The sequence below is a fragment of the Dreissena polymorpha genome, chromosome 10 (genome assembly GCF_020536995.1).
Source record: "Dreissena polymorpha isolate Duluth1 chromosome 10, UMN_Dpol_1.0, whole genome shotgun sequence".
Classification (NCBI taxonomy): Eukaryota; Metazoa; Mollusca; class Bivalvia; order Myida; family Dreissenidae; genus Dreissena; species Dreissena polymorpha.
In genome coordinates, this window is record NC_068364.1 from 3,512,487 (window position 1) to 3,536,028 (window position 23,542).

A 23,542-nucleotide genomic window follows, 5' to 3' on the forward strand; every position below is an offset into this window, starting at 1 on the left:
AATTATATAGCTTGGGTAACGACGATGGTTGTCTGTCGTGCATTTTCCAAGCCTCTTTTAATGTGTTACCTTGATCGCATTTTATAAGCAATGCAAGTTGCGCACATTATTACTCGTAAATAATTAAAATCCACGATGCGACTCTCTTAAGAAGGTGGCAACGAACTTGATCAGGATTTAAGCGACTTAAATTTCAACTTTAACGATATACAATGTATAATTATAAATACAATTGAACATTTGATACATGTAAAATAATAATAAAAATTAACGGACCCCTTACTCTCTTGCAGTACCGTTTCTCAATTTATTTATGTGTTGGAATATATTTTTTTTCTATCGCAATGTATTTAAGTACAATAAAAATCAAATCTCTTTTATAGTAATATTAGCAGTGATATTTTTTCTAAATGTATCATTGGTTTGCCAAAAAGTAATTGAATTGTATGATACACAAATGCCAATGATATTAAATCAACTTTGGTATATGGTATTTAATATTTTTTTAAGAATTATATAATATTTTATTTTTTTATCGAAATGTATTTGAGTACAATAAAAATCAAATCTCTTTTATAGTTATATTAGCAGTGATATTTTTCAAAATGTATTATTGGTTTGCCAAAAAGTAATTGAATTGTATGATACACAAATGCCAATGATATTAAATCAACTTTGGTATATGGTATTTAATATTTTTTTAAGAATAATATATTTATTTTTTTACCTTTTTTGTAGATAAATGTTTATTTAGCAGCAAGTATACATTAATGTTTGTGTAAATACCATTAACATTTTTGTACAAATACGGTACCAGTGGGATTCTAACTCATGCCTACACAAATCGAAACATTTAAGGATTCTTTAAATAAAAACTATAGCTCCGTAAAATGGTGGTCATTCACATATTGGTATTTCATGTACATATCATTCATAACGGTTGTCAAACTCATCGCATTACCGGTAGTTACTTTTGTAAGTTAAGTTTCTTCAGATCTGGAAGGATTTATTTGAATAAAATCAGTTTAATTTTCTATATAAATTGTATCTTTCCATTTCACACAAAACAAGAAAAAATAACTAATTATAGAAATTTAATATCTATTAAAACTAAAAATAAGAATCGATCATCGTCACGTGGTATGCAATGGCGAGCTATGCACGGCCCCTGTCAAATCTCTGTACAGAGGTCATGATTGTCTTATTACTACAGATGATTTCCCGTTCCCGTGATAAGCGTATCGGAATAAAAAAAGATTTTACCGGTGATCATAAAAAATTGATACTGAGAGTATTTTAAAACTTACGCGACACGCAAACACTTAGTAATTACTACCACAACCGCTGCAACCATTTAACCATACACCCAAAACAGCAAACACTCTCAAGAAGCTGTATTTATCCAATTGAGTAAAACGATGTATAAACACAGAAATAGCTTTTCGTTTGTGAATAAATCGTTCCATTTCACTTTTGTTATTTTTTTAGCAGATGCACATAGGGCATCCGTCGGCTCCGATTGTGACCCCTTTGTTGCAAGGCGCCACGCAGCGGCGAGGAGGACACGTCTGTGACGTCATTGCGGAGCCTGATGATGACGTCACGATGGACGACGATGTCATTGTCGTACCGGTAACTATTGGACCGGTCGTCGTCATCGACGATACTGGGGCGGTTACCGATAGCTGACTTTGGTTGAGGACTATATGATAAAGCGAAATTTCGTGTTTAATATTTGATAAAGAATCTAAACAAATGGTGTAAAATCATTTTCAGTTTTGGTGTTCTTCTTAAAAAGATGATTGCGTTCATGACGGTGATGATGATGATAATGACGAGGAGGAAGCGGATGACAGAGATGAAAATGATTATTAAGATAACAATGATGATAATGGTCATGAGAAAGAATTGTAGTAGTTGCAGAAGAAAAGAAAAGAAATAAAACATTGAGGGGAAGAAAAGACGCTTATTAAGAAATGCAAGGAAGAAACGATAAGGAAGAAGGAACGAAACACGGAACTAGAGAATATGAAGGTTAAGCAGCAGACTTACGTGTACAGATCAAGCAACCATTGCTGTCCATGAGCACGTACTGCGAGGGACAATTGAGCGGGAAATGCGGACAGGCCACCAGACCACCTAAATAATGAACGAAATCATAACTTTGAGGACATTAACTTTGAAGGATTAAAAGATTCAACGATTTGAGTTAACGGCGTACAAAGGATGGGTTTTAACACATTCTGATTCGTAGCATATACTTAAGTTTGAACATTTTCATTCCAGCTCGATGGTATCGGAAGACTCAGATTTATTAAGACAATGTCGAGTAAAATCAAGAAGTTAAAAATTGTCGTATATGACAATTACGTATCGGTTATATATAAGATCATGTCTTCCGCTCAACTCGCATTCAGACATGTTGGTGTTAAATACTATATTTGAAATTTTAGAAAAGTATGACTATATTTGTTTGAACAAATATGCTGATTATACCGTAACAGTATAATTTAATCAATGATCGATATATTTATTAAAGTATGAGAAAAGTAAAACGCTATTGCACACAAGTGAAAGAAAGAAAAATGTATCAGTACATCTTTTTCACACACCTGCCATATTTCCGGGCGCTTGTCCGTTCGTCCCGGAAAGTGAAGCAGCTGATTGCCCGTTCGTCGACTGACCGTTTGTACCGGAAAGTGAGGCGCTTGACTGACCGGCCATCGACTGACCAGACGTCCCGGCCAGCGTTCCATTATTTTGCCCACCAGTACCAGAAAGAGATGCGCTCGATTGACCAGTCATAGACTGACCGCTGGTTCCTGCTAATGTTCCAGTATTTTGACCATTTGTTCCAGCAAGATCTGATCCAGTTTGGCCGTTCGTGGATTGACCGTTTGTTCCTGAAAGGGATGCGCTTGATTGACCAGTCATGGATTGACCACTGGTTCCTGCTAAGGTCCCGTTATTTTGTCCGTCAGTACCAGCCAGACTTGAACCAGTTTGACCGTTCGTGGATTGACCGTTTGTACCAGAAAGCGATGCGCTTGACTGACCGGACATAGACTGACCATTGGTTCCCGCTAATGTACCGCTACTTTGTCCGGTAGTACCAGCTAGACCTGAACCCGATTGACCGTTCGTTGATTGACCGTTTGTACCAGAAAGCGATGCGCTTGATTGACCAGTCATCGACTGACCGCCCGTCCCGACTAAAGTTCCACTGTTTTGTCCGTTTGTACCGGCAAGACTTGTGTTAGCTTGACCACTGGTAGATTGACCATTTGTTCCGGACAGCGTACCGCTTGACTGACCAGCTGTTCCAACAAGGCTTGTGCCTCCTTGACCACTGGTAGATTGACCGTTAGTTCCACTCAATGTTCCGCTTGACTGACCGGTCATTGATTGACCACTGGTCCCGACAAGACTTGTGTTAGCTTGACCACTGGTAGATTGACCGTTAGTTCCACTCAATGTTCCGCTTGACTGACCGGTCATTGATTGACCACTGGTCCCGACTAGACTTGTGTTAGCTTGACCACTGGTAGATTGACCGTAAGTTCCACTCAACGTCCCGCTTGACTGACCGGTCATTGATTGACCGCTGGTTCCGACAAGACTTGTAGCAGCTTGACCACTGGTGGATTGACCGTTAGTTCCACTTAATGTTCCGCTTGACTGACCGTTCATTGATTGACCACTGGTCCCGACAAGACTTGTGTTAGCTTGACCACTGGTAGATTGACCGTTAGTTCCACCCAACGTCCCGCTTGACTGACCGGTCATTGATTGTCCGCTGGTTCCGACAAGACTTGTAGCAGCTTGACCACTGGTGGATTGACCATTAGTTCCGCTCAATGTTCCGCTTGATTGACCTGCCATTGATTGACCCCCGGTGGCTGCTAAGCTACCGCTGTTTTGTCCGGTAGTACCAGCCAGACTTGATCCAGCTTGACCGTTCGTGGATTGACCGTTTGTGCCAGAAAGCGATGCGCTTGATTGACCAGTCATCGACTGACCGCCCGTACCGGCTAAAGTTCCGCTATTTTGTCCATTTGTACCGGCTAGACTGGAACTTCCCTGGCCGTAAGTAGATTGACCGTTGGTCCCAGACAGTGTCCCGCTTGATTGCCCGGATGTTGACTGACCGCTTGTTCCTGCAAGACTTGTGTTTGACTGACCGGTCATGGATTGGCCACTAGTTCCAATTAGCGACGCTGAACCTTGACCAGTCGTTGACTGACCGCTAGTTCCGACCAGTGATCCGCTTGACTGCCCGGATGTGGATTGACCAGAAGTCCCATTTAGGGTGCCAGTTGATTGACCACTGGAAGACTGTCCAGAAGTTCCAGTAGACGAACTTGACGCTTGACCACCTGTCCCAGACAATGAAGCATTAGCTTGGCCGGACGTTAATTGACCGGATGTTCCGGATAACGTTCCGGATGACTGGGCGACATTGCTGCCGGTTTGACCGTTTGCTGAGAGAAGGAATTCAGGCACTTGACTTCCGCTTTGGCTACCGGTAAGTGATCCACTTGCGGCCTTCCCGAAATCTGAAAAAAAATCCCCAAATTTTAAGACAGTGTATGATACTCCCATTTTTTCAATAGAGCACTTTAATAACTATCACCGTATTTGAATATTAGTGTAACAAGGAACATGTTTTTTTTTCCATTTCCTTTTCTTCACAATAAAGACTTACGAATAGTGTCTATGGAAACAGCTCAATTTTGAGTATGAGGTTTTCCAGGTACATGCATTAAATTTATTATCAAAACTAGCATGGCTCTTACGTTAGCTGTACATATGTTAATACATAATATCAACACTTTATTTGAACTATTTTATTACTCGGAGTGTTATACGGTAATCCGCCGTTACTTCCGCCGCCGGTCTGACCACTTCCGGATGCGCCCACGTCGGCCGGATTGAAGGAAAGAATAAAACCTTTCACATCCGCTACAAAGAACGATAAAACACGACCATAATTGTATTTCAGAGAGGACACAACTATATACTAGTATTCAACATCTTAATGTAAATAGCATGTTGACAGCAAAGACTATTTATTCGTTCAAATGATTTGAGATGTCATCGAAAATGTTTGTCTTTGGTTGTTACCACTAATGAATTGATAATACCTATAACTTCTATTAACTCTGCTGATGCTGCTGGTAGTGTTACTTCTACTAATCAAGTTTTGAAAGATCGGCATTTTATATGTATGCCATGAATATTTATTCAGCTTTCGAGTCTTTTGAAACCTTACTAATAAAATTTAGTCTTGGTTCGTGAAATTTTTATATGTTTATTTTGAGAAAAAATAATAAAATACGTGACATACGGTTACTTACTTCGAAGAATAACTGTCACGCACATAAAGGCTACGAATTTCAAAATCGACGCCATTTTGCTTTGGCAAAAACTCCTCGATTATTCAATAAGTCTAGATTGCCAAAGGAGTCCGAAAGGAGAAATCACTTAGACTGGTCTACCGGACTGATGTAAGTTGATTGAAAATATATAAAACAATTAAGAAATCGTTTCTTTTGTACATTTACCCCCCCCCCCCCACCCCAACAAAAACAACAATTCAATCGATCTCCTAATACTTGGCTTTTTCTTAGTAATTAATTATTACGCATTTTGCCTCTATACATACAACCCTACATTACGCATATCGACTAAGTATCACGCGTATCAATCAAATATATTTTATTTCCATCAATAAAATTCTTACAGACAAACAAATATTAAGTTAATTGATTGATTGTAAGCCAGCACGGATGTTTAATGATGAAGATAAATGCACTGGGTTTGTTTGATTTTGTTGCGTAATTAAAATACAATTTAATGAAGGAGAAGAAGCGATATACATCTTAGTTGACTTAGTTATGTAATTGAAAAACCCTTACAATTATTATCCGATTGTGTTTAATTAAAACCATGTTCGTGATAATTTAATCGTATTGAAAACAACAACAATAACATTAATAATACGCAAAAGAATTAAATACTATATTTGAGATTTGATTCATGTAAATAATACATGGTGATTATATATGTTCTAGAAGTTTAAGATCTCTCTTATTTCATAAGTGGTAATATACATTTATTACGAGTGGCGTTAATACTTAGGAACTTATAATTTGTAAATGACCACAAATTATTGGCCTGTCATTCTCTGGTTTTCTTAACGTCACCGCCCAGCTAAGCATGACGCCTTTTAACCGTTTGCATGCTGGGAAATTTGTCGTCTGCTAAAATGTCGTCTGCTGAATTTCTTTAATTAGCATTTTCTTCGATTTTTTTGAAAAATACTATCAGAATAGCAAACAGTTTGAATCCCGATGAGACGCCACGTTCTGTGGCGTCTCATCTGGATCCAAAGTGTCTGCAGAGGCCTTCAAAATTCGGTTCCAGCACTGAAAGAGTTAAATTAGCTTTCTGTTAGACTTGAATTGATACAAAAAAATTATGCCACGGACGCCAGTCTTAGTACAAGTAATATCAGATAAGAACTGTATCGTTAACTTGTATAAATCTTATCTTAAAATCCCAAAATTTGTCTATGTTGGGGCGAACACAATATATCAGTGAGTGTATTTAACCATATAATTTCAGATTTTGATATAAGATTTTCGAACATATTAATTTATTCATACATTTACAAATAAAAAAGAAGAATAAACAATAACAACAGACGCAGCTGCGCATCATCACTCGTGTATTTATGTGTTACGTCTTAGTAGACCCTATATAAATTACTCGTGTCAGCAATATTTATTTGTACTTATTCTATATAAAATAGTCTTATCTAGTTGATTTTAACTGAGACATAAATTTTGATAAGGTTTTCAAGGTGTGCCGTTGAACAGCAAAAATATCAAAGGTTAAGGCGCCTTTGATCCTTGGCCTATATTCGTAGACCGCAAATGGTTCATTTTGTCTAGATAGACACACGCCATAGCATACGCATCTGTTGTAATGCACTGTTCCAAAATTTCAGTGTGTCCTAAATGGGGCTAGAAACAATTGCAAATCTGAAAGATGTAGGTCGGTAATATTGCGCTATGGAATAGTCGCGGCAATTCTTCTGAACATTTGTGGGCCCTTAAATGTAGATATTCTTAGAAGCCTTCCATTAGTGTACTGAGCATAGAGAGTTAAAAAAGCATACATCGCTCTTTGGGCATAGGCTGTTGGGAGCTGTTGGGGAGGGGGGGGGGTGTCGTTATGGTAAGAAAAAACTAAATGTACTTGAACAAATATTGTAAGCTAAGAATAACCGACGCTTTTAGTTTAAATGGTGAAAGAACTGTAACAAAATAAAGACACGCACCAAATCAATGTATACCGAAACTGATCACACTTAAATGTTTTCATCAAGAATACAATATTTAGTACCGTTAGTTTCCGCTTCCAATATTGTAATTGGCCTTATGCTATGATCCATGATACCGAGTTCAATAAAGAATATTCCGTTAATATGGCATTTGAACATTGTATAAATGTATTATTTTTGTTGTGCGTATCATGGTATTTTTTTGTTTTCAGGGTCGCTGTTTGACCATTCGTGAACATGTCGTCAAAAATAGGCATCGCTTTGTTCGGAATGGGGAACATGGGTAGGCGTTTTACCCATGTAATATGGCTCAGGGTTGTCTTCATGGCACTCAAATTGTTGTTCGTTGGCATTTCGTTCTCTTTATTTGAAGCAACGTGCATTTTGTTTGCATTATTAAATTACTCAATTTTATCCGCTTATTTTTTCATTTAAGCTGCGTTGATTTTTATTAATTTATTAAGCAAACAGTTGACATTGAAATCCGTTTAGCAAGTTAACATTCGCCTGGAACTTCACGTATTTTTTTATAAATCATTGTTATTTTGTCGTATAATCTAATGTTATAAGGGAGATTATACGATGTTGTCAAATATTTATGAATTTATATAAAATGTGAAAAAAACAACTTATTATACATATATTTCAAGATAAATTAAAACTAGTTAAGAAGAACATGTGTAGGAAAATGCGAAATAAGCCAGATATTTTATTCTGAAATCGAAAATGTCTGTACAGTCGCCAGTATATCATGCATGCACGAAGTTAATCTAAATTTAGTTTTAGTGCTTATTCGTTCATACGACACAAAGGCACAACTTTTTTTTTACGGATTATTTTAATTTCCTGCAACGATATCTATTCAAACGACACATAAACACTGACTTCGATCCTAATAAAAAGACGAATGCTTCGGTTATTGTAGGAAAATATTTACGAAATATCTTCGTCACAATCGGCTCGGGGCGCTAATTTGTCTTTGTAGCATTTTATGAAATTCGTCTTCAATGTATAATTTTTCTTGCCTTTTTTGTGTTATTGTAACATCTATTCATCAATATATTACAATTGAACACAAATACAAATCGCATAATTTCCGTTTAACTAGTACAAACAATGCAGATATCGATTACATTTTGGCCCCCGAAAGTGGGCGTCACCATTCAATTTGATATGGAAGGCTTAAGTCAGTTGCATCCCCGGAATGCTTACCTGAAACTGTCATTGTTATATTATTTATATAACATAACTATGTAAAAAAAATACAATAAAAGTCCGCTTTATCACTATGAGAAACAACAATAACAACCGAGGATTCCAAATTATTGGACTAATGTAGAATTCGGATAATCTTGGTAGTTATCTGCTCAGGAAGACAGAAAGAGGTATATAAGTCACTAAAGTGCACTTTTTATAGTTCAATTAAGTGTAAACACATAACATACTCCGATGAAATGATAAACCGTTATATATGGGTAAAATAAACAACACTAATACTATTTTGTGCAACATTACCAACTTTGAAATAGTTATATTGATCATTGAAATGGTAAACTGACTAAAGCAATTATTCGGAAACAAACTTTGTTTAGTATTCGGGGTCCTGTTTTCAGGCACTGAGCATGCGCACAACATCCTCCGCTCGCCAAGGGCTTCTCTGATCTGGATTGTGCGCGAGAATATCGAGACTGCACGTCAATTCACGGCAACGTATAACCTGAATACGAAATGCATCACCCCGAACGAGGCTGATTTAGTGTTCCAAGATACTGAGTACGAATAGATTAAGCGTCATCGACACATCATGATGACCTTCACAACCACCTCCTCCTCCTCGTCGTCATCATCATCATCATCATCATCATCAGCAGCAGCAGCAGCAGCAGCATCAGCATCATCGTCATCGTCGTCGTCGTCGTCATCATCATCATCATCATCATCATCATCATCATCATCATCATCATCATCATCATCATCATCATCATCATTATCATCATAACCATCATCGATCGACGTTGGCCTTCTCACCCCCTCTCCTCGTAGTTGTTTTCATGATCACCATTATCATTTATTCTTCTTTTCACATCTTGGATAAATAGGATTTGTAAGAAGAACATTTTCAATAAATTGAAACTGCACATCTATCGGTATGTGAAATGTACATGATTATTTTGATTGAATTTGAATGTCCTTTGGATTAATACATCGATATTTTGAAGGTTTCGTCCGAAATATTTCAGAAGAGCACTTGAAGATGAAGCTTTTTCGAATGTCACCCAAATGCCACTCTAGAACACAAAACTCCAAAGAACGCGACAAACAAAATTTGTAATAAATGCTTTATTTTTTTGTAACACGTATTTGTTATAGCGTGAAAGCGGTGATGATCGTCTCACCTTCATCAACGCATAAGGATCTAATAAAGCGGGCACTGGAAGCTGGTAAAGTATAATCTGGATCATTTTCAGTTGTACAATGTCAAAGGCCGTTCAAGCGTACTGATGCGCATGCGCGCTATGATAATATCCATTAATATCTGTACATTAGGTTATACGTCTATTATGACTTAAGTCAAAACTTAAGGTTTAATACACAAATTATGCACACACTATTTTACAAGGTTACATTTACGTGTGATACAATCTATTCAAATATGACCCAATTTGCTTTTTTCCAGCAAAAAACATTCAGAACTGCACAAACAAACAAATCACATGCAAAATCAGTATATTTATTCTGACATCTTTTCGACTTTTTGCGAAGAGCGCTTCTTAATGGTTCATAAAAGTAATTTGGTATTCATTTAAAATCAATATATTTATATATATATATATATATATATATATATATATATATATATATATATATATATATATATATATATATATAGACAGGGATCCATTTTGTTCGGAACCTTAAAGCCCCTTTAACATTCAAAATCAACGAACATTTAGTAAAATATTTCGTAAAATAAAATTGTTTCTTCGGTGTTTCTTCTAGCAATAGCCAAACTTTGAATGCTATCTGTGGTTTGGTATCGTAGATTTAACGAGAAACAAATTGCTCGTTTTTATTTAGTGTGAGACAATATATTCCATGTAAATGTCAGGCGACTGAAAAAATGTAACTAGTCGGTAGGCCCGTATATTTCGTCAAACATTTTGTTAATCCTTGCTAACTTCAGGCAAGGCCGTGTTTTGCGAGAAACCCCTTACAACAACGGTCGAATCTACTAAAGAGTGTTATGAGCTGGCCGAAAAGGAAGGGAAGCCACTCTTCTGCGCTTTTCATAGGTAAAACAACTCTGGATTACCGAAATCATCCATTGTGTACACACCGGTCTTACTGACCTGTGTACTCATGCACAAGGAATTGTGGGTAGCACTTCTTTTACAAGTGAAAAGTAAAAGCAAAAGTAAGTCAAGTAATCGTGCTTCTGAAAAATGCCATCAGTCTTAATAGAGATTCAAAATCGCATTTAAACATACTAAATAAAATTTCTTTAAACAACATTCTATTTTAAACACATATATAACACCGTTTTCTCATTATAGAAAAATATTCATTCCTACGCGGAACTATTTTGGCGGAAGTACAAATCCCCAAATCAGGGGAATGTGATGCGTCCTAGCATAGAGGTGACAATAACGAAGTGACGTCACCATTTATGTATAGAATGGAAATCATCGATAAAACAAAAAGATAAATAACTACAGGTCACAATATACTAATATTAATCCTTAATTAGCATGTTACTTTCCGTAGTATCGGCCCTCTTAATAAATACATACGAATTTTGGAAGTGAAAACACGTATGTGTTATATGCCAATCTATAGTTAAATGTGTATTCTCGGACCAAACAACAAACACTGCATTTAAATCGGCAACGTTTTGACAAAATACTGGTTATCGGTAATAATCTGTGTCATGTGCAATTGTCTCATAGTATCGGCCCCTCTGATGGGTTGCTAAGGTTTGTTACTATGCACATGTGCTTTTTCTAAATAGTGTAACTTAATGGAAAAACGATACTCTTGCTCATGTTGTTCTAAAAATATTTTTACATTTTATTAAAAAATAAGCGGCATATAAAACATTTGATAAAGCTACTATTAATCCACGAACAAACTAACATAAGTGTGTTTTACGTAATTAAAAATCATAGCAACACCCTGGAATAAACATGACCTACTTTCCAACGATCACCGGAAATCATGAGAATGATCGTCGTGTAATAATCATGGATAACAATAAAATAAATTATAACTTCTAAACATTGAAAAAAAAAACACATTAACTTTCCAGCAATCCTTAAAGGTTTTTCGTTAAAGGCACGATACCATGAGGAGGACCGATACCATGAGAGTAAGGGAAAATGTAAAATCTTTAAATTACGTAAAAAAATAAGCCATTTTTTCACACGAGGAACCCGTTTCATACCTATCTTGTAATGAGTGTTGGAAGCAAAATGCATTGAAGAAATGAAAAAAGATATTTCATGTGATAAACAAAATAATTCTTGCACGTAACTAAGTTCAATATTTTTTTTACCGATACTTTTTAGTTGTGTGTTACCCGCCCATGCAGACGTTTACCGTTGTAGTTCTGAATCCTAAAACATAACTTGATTTCTTTGTGAACATTTGATGCTTTCCTTGAACACGGGTCGATTTTAGATGTACGAGACTTACAGTCAAATATAGATAGAATGTTGCATTACATTTATATTGGTAAATAGTCCGTGCCCTTTAGAGGCGTTTTAATTCGAAACGCGCACTCGTGATTTTATTATTTTGACAAAAACAACTCTACAAACGAATACAACAACAGCTAGAAAACAATTTCATAGAAATATTTTTTTCCATTTGCATTTAGGCGATTTGATCCCAGCCACTTCGCTGTTTACCAACAAATACGAACCGGAAGTACGGGGCCGGTGCGCATAATAAAATCTACCAGTCGGGATTTTCAGCACCCTCCAAACGAATACGTCAAATTATCCGGTATTTTTTTTTATATGTTTTATTTCTGTTCAAGCAAGGGCCGATTTTTTTTGCATTGGTCACTGGTTCATGTTTAAAATTTTGATTTTGTTTTATATATAACGTTTCATTTTCAGCTCACGTAATAAAGTTACTGGGTTCTAGTATATTCACTTTCATTAAGACGGCACATATTTGATGCAAAGTATTGATATGATACTTTCAACTATTAAGGATCCGTAAATGCTTAAAATTTATTTAAAAAAACTTATTAAAATAAAGTTAACCAATAAAACACATTAGTGTTTCGTGAGGCAAAAGCCGAAATTTCAACGCTAGATTTGATCTGGTAACATTGATTTAACGAGATACTAAGTGCTCTTTTTTATTTTTTGTGTGGGCCAATATATTCTATTTGAATTTCCCGTGACGATACCCGAACGTTAACAAGCAAACGCGGGGGCGTCGGAAGCATAACGTTGTTCTTTTAAATAATCACTATATGTTAGTAAAGATCCGTTAATTCTCAAAAACAACGTTAATTCGTAAAACAAATTGGACCCATAAAAAATCAGTGTTCCTTATAAAAGTAGCCGAATGTCAACGCTAGATTTGAAACTGGTAGCATTGATTTAACGAGATACAAAATGCTTTTTTTTTAAACACAGTTGAATTTCGGAATTTGATGACGGCAGCTGCAGATTTCGGGGATAGCTTGCATAAATTATGCAAATTGACGCAAACCGAATTAATCCGATCCTGACTCGAGATCCTCCGTAAAACGAAACAAGATTACATCGTGAAAGGAGTTTTAGATGCTAAAAAGTTGCCGAATGAATTTGTTTTTAACAAGTTTCAACACCAATGCTACTTTTAAGAGTCTTCCTATTGAAATAATCCATCGAATTGCACTTGCTGTTGTTGGAAGCTTTTTAATATAGCATAATAGTATTGGGCAGTATATACACATCTTTAATAACGTTATAAAGAGGTTAATCGAGTGTACCCCCCCCCCCCCCCCCCCTCGCCTCTTCTTCGATATAGACATTTTTATAACAATGCAAATTCTCTTTTCCCGGTAGTTGGTGTACTAATACCAATGTTATACTTATGAAATCATTAATAAAATTGTATACAATGCTAGACACATATTTTCGACCGTGCCTCTGAAGGGAGTCGAAATAACAATAAGTAAGAAAACTATTGACTTCAATGAACAGTTTTTACTCGATAGTCCTGATTATATCGTTAGTGCGCACACTTAAAGAGGTACTTCATTTAAATTCCATTCATAACTTTTTTATGCTACTAATGATTTTTCCGTTTGTCCGGGGACAACTTTTTTATTTAGCGTGAAAAAAACGAGACATATAAATGAAACTTTTAAAAAGATGATCTTAACTTTGTTATATAATCCCGTATTTACCGTCGACATGCCCCTTAAATATATTGATTATTTTTAAATATTACAAATCGTCCCAAATCGTCCCATTGGTGCAAAAAGGTACCATGTGGCATATATGTTTGCACCGATGGGGCGAAATGCACAAAGACGAAGAAACATACACAAAAATACAAGGCAATTAACAAATGAGTCGCGTTCTTAGAAAACTGGGCTTAATTCATATGCGTAAAGTGTCGTCCAAGATAAGCCTGTGCAGTCCGCACAGGCTTATCAGAGACGACACTTTTTGCTTGTAAGATATTTTTAGTTTCAAGGAAGTCCCTCCTTACCGAAAATCAAGTTTAGGCGGAAAGTGTCGTCCCTGATTAGCCTGTGCGGACTGCATGGGCTAATCTTGGACGACACTTTACGCACATGCATTAAGCCCAGTTTTCTCAGAACAAGGCTCAAATAATGCACTTCAGAGAGCTTAAACTACTTGGTTTTGGTTGACGATGAAACAACAACAACAATATAACAAATTAAAACTGGTCGAAGAAAATAAAAAAAATAGAAAATTGTATTTTATATTATTTGTTATGTCAGGGGGCATATTTAAGGACTCCACAATACATGATCTGGATATGGGCGCTTGGATTGCCGGAAGTAAACCGACGAGCGTGTTCGCACAAGGATTCGCTCACAAGAAAGATCTGAAAGCGCTTGGCGACAAAGATCAAGTTGTTGTTGTCGTGACTTACCAAAATGGCGCCATTTCCGTCGTTGACAACGGCCGATGGTGCCCGTTCGGATACGATCAACGTCTGGAGGTAAAAAAAACTCATGTACCAACTTGGTGACGTCATCATTATTGTTTTACGTAGTTGCGTGATTTTTACCTATGGTTAACAGGGTGCAGAATCAATTGGGTTTCTCGGGTTTTTCACATGGGCTGGACATAATGTAAATACGCCGTTAAGAACTTTATTTTTGCCAATATCTCAAGTTATTGAAATACGTTTGCAAAAAACTTATGTGCATGAAAGACAGTTTTTCTTGAGGTTTGCCTATATCTTAAGGTATGAGAATAAATCCTTGAATACGTCTGAAATCGGTGACAAAGTTTCACGTTGCATGAAGCATAACCGTGTACAATGAATGCAGTGGATACGAACCTTTTAAACAAGAACACAGGGTTATTAGATAAAGTTATTCTGATGTATTTCACATTGCCACAAGCAGCATAAACATCTGTCTTTTTTGCAAAAGTTGACATTCTTAAGAATTAAAAAAAAATATTGGAAAAAAGCACCACTCAGCGACATGTATACATCAATTAACGTTTAATTGGGAACCCCACAAAGTCACGTGATCCTGCACCTTGTTTAAGGTAGAACTTTTTGTGAAGTAATTGATTTTGTTATACAATTTTTGTCGTAATTACAACTCAGGAGCACAGGCGCTCGATGACAATGACTCGATGATCGACTATCCGTTGTGACGCAATTTTAGTTACCCGTTGTTTATGCATGATGCTTCACTCACTTTTTTAAGAAGACGTTTTGTCGGAAGATTTTTATTGATTTAGCACGTGTATGCTTTATAATAAACAACGGATAACTAAAATTGCGTCACAACGGATAGTCGATCAATGAGTCATTGCCATCGAGCGCTTGTGCTCAGGGGTAGACTTTAAAATTTTGAATGGCGTCACAATCATTGAGTCATTTTTGACGTGGTTAAGTACACTAAATTGAAGTAAAATGTTGTGACGTTGATCAGCTAGATGACAATTGTTGTATAGGCCTTAAAATCTGATAAAAAAAATATCGTCGTAATGTGTTTGGGGTTTCTTTAATTCCTATATTTGTATTTTGAAGTGAATAACACCTCATGTGACGAATTGCTACCGTCTCTTTAACGATGTTAAGATGACAAACATATTGCGATAAATGATACCGATTTTCTATTCGAATCTACTTTTATTTTCAGATTCTTTGCGAAAATTCGCAACTAACGATTGAAAACCGGGGAGCTAACTGTGTAACTACAGCCAATTGTCACGGGAAGCTACTCTCGCCACCGGAAGCTAACTATATGAGCAGGTACTCGGAAGCATACGCGCTGGAGCTGGAACATTTTCTGGATGTTTTGGAAGGTGACTGTTTTCCCCATTTGTATGTCCCCCAGTCTATACCGGGGGACATATGGTTTCGGCCCTGTCTGTTTGTTTGTTTGTTTGCGTCAAACTTTAACATTTGCCATAACTTTTGCAATATTAAGGATAGCAACTTCATATTTGGCATGCATGTGTATCTCATGGAGCTGCACATTTTGAGTGGTGAAAGGTCAAGGTCATCCTTCAAGGTCAAAGGTAAAATATAGGGGGGGGGGGGAACATAGTGTTTCACAAACACATCTTGTTAATTTGTTGTGTATTGGTCGTTACATAACGACGACGCGGAAATTTCAGTTAAATCGCATTTTATTTCATTATCCTTCATACTACATGCATTTTTAATTATGATATTATCAGAATGGCATTTTGAACAAGGATATATCTCTATCGAAATTGTTCAATTCATTATGTTTCTCAAATAATTACAAAATGATATTATTGTTTATTTCATTTCATTTCTTTTTCAGGTAAAGAGGAACTGAGGGTTAAGAAGCAAGACACCATCCAAGCTATGCGCTTGGCAGAACTGTGTTACGAGTCTTTGGCCAAACAAGCCGCCGTAAAATACACCGACTAATTGAAATAAATGGAAAAAACTGCGTCCAGCGTCAAAACACCGTTGGCAGGGAACGAATTATCATAAATGCTACTTAAGCGTATTATGTGTTTATTGTTATAATTTTCGGATAACATGACTGAACTTGTCGGTGTGAACGAAAATAAAGTTGTCTGGATATGAGCGGATCTATTTTCTTTTTAACCCATTTATGCCTAGTGGGCTCTCACATCCTTCTATATTGGATCAATTTATTTCCAAAATTAGGGATGTCAAGTATATTCATTTCTATATTTAGAATATTTATACAGAAATTCCTTTAAGCAAACAGCGCAGACCCTGATGAGACGCCGCATCATGCGGCGTCTCCTCTGGATCTACGATGTTTGTCAAGGCCTTTTTTCTAGACGCTAGGCATACATGGGTTAAGTAGGTATGAATAACAGATAGCTTCACTGCCTAACAAGCGGTGATGAGGGTGATTATTATAAAGATTAATTTTTGAAATCACTTGGCAATGTTCGAACCAGCCAATTAACCAGTAAGTAATTAATTAAAATATATTTAATATAAAGAGAGCTAAACAAAGATCATATTTCATTCATATTACGTGATTTGATATCTATAGAAAATTGATTTGAAAATTTAGGATATATAAGTCTGTAATTTTTACCTAAAACATGTGAATACAGACCCGGTGGCGAGCCTGTCTCGAAAGCTCGGGTGGCGGTTGCAACGAATGGTTTTTATTGTCGTTTGAGACGAAACGGGATTTTCTCTGGTGAGCAGTCAATTTCCACGCTATGCTGGTACCAGTCAATTTTTTTTGCGCGGAGGTTTGTGAGCTGTGCATACAACGTGACTGATACACATTTGGTCAAATTCCAATCAATAATAAAAAGAAAATAAATAAAAAAAACGTCACTCGAAATAAAATTATGATCGCGGTGGATAAATTATATTTATACCCCTCTGATGGTGTGAAAAGTTCCGAGTTCTTAGAAGGTATATAGTTTGCTTCGTTTTAGACAAAAGCATACATGTCTCTCGCCAAAGGCTTCGAGTTGTTTTCGTGCACGGCGAATGTTGTTACATTAAGATATTCACAGGAAACCATCTACGTTCGACTTCGTACAGGTTGAAAAACTATATTCTTGTTCATGTTACGTACAAGATAAGTATTGATGCAAAGCATCTACTAGCGTTGGGAATTCCAGTGTTAAAGGCACTCAATGAAGTTACATGGAACGATTTTTTTCTACTGTAAATATTAATATATTGGCCGATTATTTTAAACAAAATAGAAAAAGATACTGGTATAAACATTATCTATAATTTTATGTTATAACCCCCTAATAACCATTATTTATGATGTTGTGTTATAACCCCCAAATAAACATTATCTATAATTTTGTGTTGTAACCCCCAAATATTTCATAGTTCAATTTAATACATTGGTTTCCTTTTTTTACTGGCATCCGTGTGCAGTTTTCATTAATGGAACAGAACTGTGTAGGTTTTAAAAAATCTGCTTCATCTTGTAAGCGTAATTTCATAATTTTCTCAACTTCAAGGGGAGATTATTGTGAACTTATTCTTACGTTGCTCATTTACGATAGGAGTTGAGTACTCATTAATATGAAAACACTGTAAAAGTTTGAAAAACAATTGAATGAAAACTGTAAATTGCATAAAGAAGCTGCATTTCACAATACTTTGAAATTCAGTAAAAGATCATAATAGATTTATTGCTCCGATATTCATCATTTTCAATAGGGTTCGAGTAATACTGATATAAAAACACTAAATAAGTTTGGAAAGATTCAGACGAAATTTGTGAACTCTTTTAAACAAGTGGAAATTGTTTATTTTAACATTTTTTTTTAATCTGGACTTATTTTCCCGATGTTTCTCATTTTAAATGAGATATAAATGCTCATTGATATGAAGACACTGTAAGTTTGGAAAGAATCTGATGAACTTTTTTTCCAAAATCACCTTACCAAGCAGTTTTTCACTTTTATTTTTAAATTCAAAGAGACATAATTCTGGACTTATGGTCCGATATTGCTCATATAGAGAGTTTGGGTTCGGTCCTCATTGATAAAAAACCCTGTGCAAGTTTGGGAACAATCGGATGAAAATTATGGACTTCGAACAACGATTTCAAAATTTCTCAAATTCTAAGGGAGATAACTATGGACGTTATGGTCGGATAATGCTAAAGAGCCCATACCACCTGGATAGTAATACGTGTCGCGCTTCGCGCTCTATATGTGGTTCTTAAAAAAACTCCGAGGAGTGCTTGACTCTACGGAAACGGGTTGCTGGGACACAGCTCCTCCTTGATAAGCGGCTGCTTCCTTTATCGCAACTAATTGTTACAATCAATAATACGTGTCGCGCTTCGCGCTCTATATGTTGTAGGGATAGTACTTAGGGCCTATGACAGACAACCATAAAATACATGGATAATAGATGTGTTGTTTGCATTTATTTGTTAATATAAAAACACGTGTATTTTTTTAAAGATATGTTAGTGATGTATGAAATTTTAATTAACGTTGTCACCACGCGGCATCCATTGATTTTAATAAAAATGTCCAATTGTAGTAAAATGGATTTTAAAATGTCTACATAAATCAAGCTTTACTATATTTATTAACCTGACTGGAAAAAAATTGTCAGCCGCCGAACTGTTCTGTTCGTGCCGGAACCCGGGATTAAACCGGAACTTTAGATGATTGATGCATAAACATCTTCAGTCTAACGCTCTCCCAACTGAGCTATTCCGGCTGACATCATTTATGTACTACTATTTGGTGAAGTTGTGTATAGCGATCGTTATTATAAGTCTATTAATAAACTAATACACTGTACGTTTTCGTACCACTACGCCTTCCAATAAACTTGCTTGCGCGATAGGTCGTAAAATATCGTACTACATTGATTCTCCACTAAATACGCAAATTAGAAAAAACATAAAAATAAATATAGTTTGATTATGTTTTGTTTTTATACAAAACCAGAAAGTTTCGCGTATTTGCCCAGTCCCTGTGATCTTTCCCCTGTGATCAGTTGTGGATCACTTATTAATTAAAGCTATTAGCTTTGCATTATTGGCAATAAATGTTGTAATACATGTAAAAGGCACAAATGCAGTACTTATTTACACAAATTTACACAAAAAATCACCACTATGCAAGACATTCTTAAAACAAAAATATATACATTGATCCGTAAAATACATTCTCCTCCCATAAGCGAAAAAAATGCATTACATACTAGTCGCCGCTCTCCAGAGCGACGCCAATTAATAACACAACACAAAACGAATATTTATATCTATTTGTGTTTTTACAGCAAATATCAAAATAATTGTTTATACGTATTGCCAGTCAAATCCGCCCTTTAGGCTGCATGCCCTGAAAGAAAGTAGCATTTGGACTTACTTTACTAGGTGAATGACAAATCATTGGCTGAATGAACAATAAAGTTAGATATACCTGTATTATGTAGTAGAAGAAAACAAAATATTTATGAAGGGCAGCTTTAACAAAAATAAGTGTATACAGAACATATTTTGGTTATAATTCTACTTCTCCATCTCTTGAATTTGCAAACATTCATAAATAACCCTCAGTTGGCATGCATTACTCAAATTTAATGCATCGCAATGCATGCTGAATTGAAATCATTAACTTAAACAATGTTTTATAGAAATTATCTTTTAGGATGCAATTTCTGGCTTTTTACTGTACATTTTAAGCATACCAAGTGTTATCATGTACGATGCACATGCTGAATCATATATTTGTTAACACCCACTCAATAAGTTATTGTTTTTACGACCGAAATACTAAAACATATCGTATTGGATTAAAGGGCATCGCTTAAAAGCGCTAACTTGAATCTTTTCTGAACCAGCAATAATATACTAGTATCATTTGTCGTAACATTCTTACCAGAATCATGCCTGTTCGTTATTGCTTAACATATCTGCAGCATCGATTCTGGCAGAGAGGACGGATAAGGCAAAACTTAGAGCACTTGCCAGCGTTGGTCCATCCGCGTTTGCAACTAAAAAATTTACAATAGCAGAATAATTTTTTTCCCACACGTCCATCACCCAAGCCCATTTTCCCATCAATCTTGCTGTGGTATTCGTCTATCATTCCGCCATCGTATTCGTCCATGTTTGCTTGGGCATTCTTGCCGCGAATGTCTGCAGAATAAAAGAAGCAGAATTATTGTGTTAATGTGCTGTAAGGTCAGTAAGTGCGTTTGTCAAATAATATCACTTATTCCCGAAATGATTTTGTTATGCATAGACAATATGAACTCGATTTGTAAATTAATGATCACACATAAATGAAAGTGTGTAAAGAAAAATCGTGATTGAATGTGATATAAAAAAACAACATGTCTTTAATTCGATTAGAGCATTAAATTCGCTCAGTCAGATTGAACATTACCAATACCTCCGTCACCTGTGCCATAATTGTCGGGGTTTCCGAGGACTGGAATGAAATAAAAAGAACCGATATAAATACAGTGGCCCAACATGAGGTGTCCATCGGTGTGATTCACAGAATGGCGTTTTTGATTCTTACTTCAGTCGAATTAAACAAATTATCCAATGTGTTTATTCAACATCGGCTTTAAACTGAGTTTATAACTGGTACGCTTTAATTTATATATTTATGATTTCAGTGATTTTTAAAATGCAAAACCATATTATCAGTTAGTCCCGATCATGCAGAATTTGGCAAATCGTAAATGCTTATGGAATGACGAATCTTTTAATTTCCACATTAAATTATGATTTTTGTTAAGATATCTTAAATAATTCATATGTAAATAAGATATACGTGTACTATTATCTACACATTATGGTATACTTTTATTCGTTCCAGTTGTTTTGAAATGACTTACAAACTAATAAAAGAGAAAATATGGGCGTGGACTTACCGCACGAGGCTGTCAGAACGATGGTCAAGAAAGCGAAAAGCAGTGTAGACCTCATGGTGGACTTTATTTACCTCCTTGTTGCAAGTGTCGTCTTTTTTTCAGGCTTCATAAATGTAAATTAAATGATCAATTAGCAGTATATATTGCATATTTGCATTTTAGACATGTTGAATCGTCGAAATGTATTGCAATTATTGGCGTTGAAAATAACTAAGGAAAATCAATTCTAAAAGAGTTTTATAATGGTCAATATTTATAAAAGCATATGCCATTTAATGCTTTAAACATGTGTCAAAGATAATGTAAAATACGATTGACAAACCACACTGATGCAAAATAAGTTATTTATTTGAGTATTAGTGGGTGTGTCTTATTTTACAAGAGAATGTTTTTAACGAGGTTTGGTGATCAAATGTATCAACTCAATAACGGTTTACTCAATTAGAGAACTGAATATTACCGCATATGATATAGGATTTATGCAAACCTAAGCAGACGATATTATCCCGTGGGTACAATAAAGACAATTTAGACAGAAAGTGAAAATACAGCAGTAGGACAGAAGAAAACTTAGCCAAAAATTATATGTTGTTGGAGTCCATTAACATCTCCAAAACAATCGTGTACATAGGTGGTGTAAACTTTCAAATAATTGTATCTCACTTTCATATGGTTATTCAATTACATTACATTTCCCAATCTCCTTACAGCATTGTTTTTTTTTTATAATAAAAGTTATAATAAATTCAAGCAAGTATGATCGACTTCAGCAACAAAGGATTGACAATTAAAACTTAAAAACCGAAAAAAGTTTAGGATTTGCACACACTATTAATGTTCGTCGTGTTAGTGGAATGAAACAACTTTGTATTTTACGCCTTAAGTTTGATATATTTATTTCCATGTTATTGGATATATGTTTGATATATTTATTTCCATGTTATTGGATATATGTTTCGAAAGTTGAACGCGGAAAAACTTGATGAAAAGAAAGGATGTGATGCTCTTCGAAAGAGACACATTTATGACTTGGGCATCCCCCCAACCAAGAATTGTTACGGTATATGTCAGTTTGTTAACTGCTCAATGATACAATATGTAGTTGTCCTCTGGTATAATTTGAACTTAAATGACTTCAACGTTATAAATTTTTATTGTGCAGATAATGATTTTAAATCGATGTCCCGAAGGTAAATAACGTAACAAATTCCGAATGTATTTTATTAATTAAATTTCGAAATACGCGCTAAATCATGTTCAAGTTAGATAATAGTTTATTGATATATGATCTAAATGAAAATAGCACCAATACATTGCACGAATAAACATAAAGTGTCCACTCACCCTTTAAGCCAGATGTCCTCTGCCGTGGATAAAAAACCCAGGCCAGTGTCGTCTTTTTATTCCTTAATTACGGATGTTTAGAAGTGGTTTATTTGTTAAGATGGACTATATTAGGATTCTTTTTTGGTAAATATAACAACCAATAATAGCCATCTCATTACAACAATGATCTATATAATATGAGTGAATTAAGTAGTTAAACCCTTAAAGTAGTGACCGAGGATAAATCTGCATCTTTCCCTGACCTCAGTTTTGAAGTTTTTGCTACTTAAATAAAATACATACTTGAACATACTAGCTGTTAAAAACAAAACACTTACGATTTCAAAACAAGAGGAAGACTATAATAAAGCATACCAGGATTCGCACACGGATCTAAATATGTTTTCATCCTGAAGATTTAAATTATTGTGATACATATTTCGGACACAGGACTTAAGATGTTTACTTGCAATACAGAACTATCACGCGTGACCATTATCGTTATCTTTCATTCCAAAAGTTATTTGACCAAACATGTCGCTTAAGTATTAAAAAGTACTAAACAGCATTCTAGCTAAAATATAAAGAATGCAAAACTCGCTTTTCACCAGCTTGTTCATATTTTTACAAATCAATATGTTTCACATTTATTAGAATTAAAACCAGTCAGCCTTATCTTTTCATGACTGAATAATTTATAAAAATCAGTGCAATGAGATCATTTAATCATTACTACAAGTGGGTTGAACACCCTGGAACGATCATTTGAAAGTATATCATGGCAACGGAGGTTTA

At 35.5% G+C, this 23,542-nt stretch overlaps 2 protein-coding genes and 1 long non-coding RNA gene across 4 annotated transcripts; 1 reads left to right on the forward strand and 2 right to left on the reverse strand.

Moving 5' to 3' along the window:
* Window positions 1-1,379: 1,379 nt before the first annotated feature.
* Window positions 1,380-5,484, reverse strand: LOC127848824 (uncharacterized transmembrane protein DDB_G0289901-like). Its single transcript, XM_052381465.1, has 5 exons — window positions 5,358-5,484; window positions 4,855-4,962; window positions 2,613-4,556; window positions 2,053-2,139; window positions 1,380-1,702 (listed from the first exon to the last, which is right to left on the reverse strand). Exons 1-5 carry the CDS (start codon window positions 5,410-5,412, stop codon window positions 1,485-1,487), a joined length of 2,412 nt encoding a protein of 803 aa, XP_052237425.1. The 5' UTR covers window positions 5,413-5,484; the 3' UTR covers window positions 1,380-1,484.
* Window positions 5,485-6,507: 1,023 nt separating this feature from the next.
* LOC127848835 (inositol 2-dehydrogenase-like) lies at window positions 6,508-16,633 on the forward strand. 2 transcript variants are annotated; one of them, XM_052381489.1, is made up of 9 exons: window positions 6,508-6,599; window positions 7,561-7,631; window positions 8,962-9,121; window positions 9,719-9,789; window positions 10,533-10,641; window positions 12,225-12,352; window positions 14,322-14,545; window positions 15,708-15,873; window positions 16,362-16,633. In XM_052381489.1, the coding sequence occupies exons 2-9, from the start codon at window positions 7,586-7,588 to the stop codon at window positions 16,469-16,471; spliced, it is 1,014 nt and encodes a 337-aa protein (XP_052237449.1). In that variant the 5' UTR covers window positions 6,508-6,599; window positions 7,561-7,585; the 3' UTR covers window positions 16,472-16,633. The 2 variants fall into 2 exon arrangements, with proteins under 2 accessions (XP_052237449.1, XP_052237450.1); XM_052381490.1 differs by lacking the exon at window positions 6,508-6,599 and adding an exon at window positions 7,127-7,242.
* A 3,150-nt stretch (window positions 16,634-19,783) lies between these two features.
* On the reverse strand, window positions 19,784-23,012 carry LOC127848846 (uncharacterized). The gene is made up of 5 exons (XR_008034786.1): window positions 22,766-23,012; window positions 21,422-21,524; window positions 20,932-20,970; window positions 20,416-20,675; window positions 19,784-19,875 (listed from the first exon to the last, which is right to left on the reverse strand). It is a non-coding gene; the product is annotated as an uncharacterized LOC127848846 (long non-coding RNA).
* Window positions 23,013-23,542: the final 530 nt, after the last annotated feature.

Bases quoted from the DNA above. Each gene is read 5' to 3' on its own strand.
- LOC127848824 (XM_052381465.1), bottom strand. From the start codon at position 5,412: ATGGCGTCGATTTTGAAATTCGTAGCCTTTATGTGCGTGACAGTTATT. The intron at 4,557-4,854 runs GTAATAAAATAG...ATTTTTTTTCAG, and splicing joins ATTACCGTATAACACTCCGA to ATTTCGGGAAGGCCGCAAGT. The intron at 2,140-2,612 runs GTGTGTGAAAAA...TTCATTATTTAG, and splicing joins AGCGCCCGGAAATATGGCAG to GTGGTCTGGTGGCCTGTCCG.
- LOC127848835 (XM_052381489.1), top strand. From the start codon at position 7,586: ATGTCGTCAAAAATAGGCATCGCTTTGTTCGGAATGGGGAACATGG. The intron at 9,790-10,532 runs GTAAAGTATAAT...TGCTAACTTCAG, and splicing joins AAAGCGGGCACTGGAAGCTG to GCAAGGCCGTGTTTTGCGAG. The intron at 14,546-15,707 runs GTAAAAAAAACT...TTTTATTTTCAG, and splicing joins GATACGATCAACGTCTGGAG to ATTCTTTGCGAAAATTCGCA.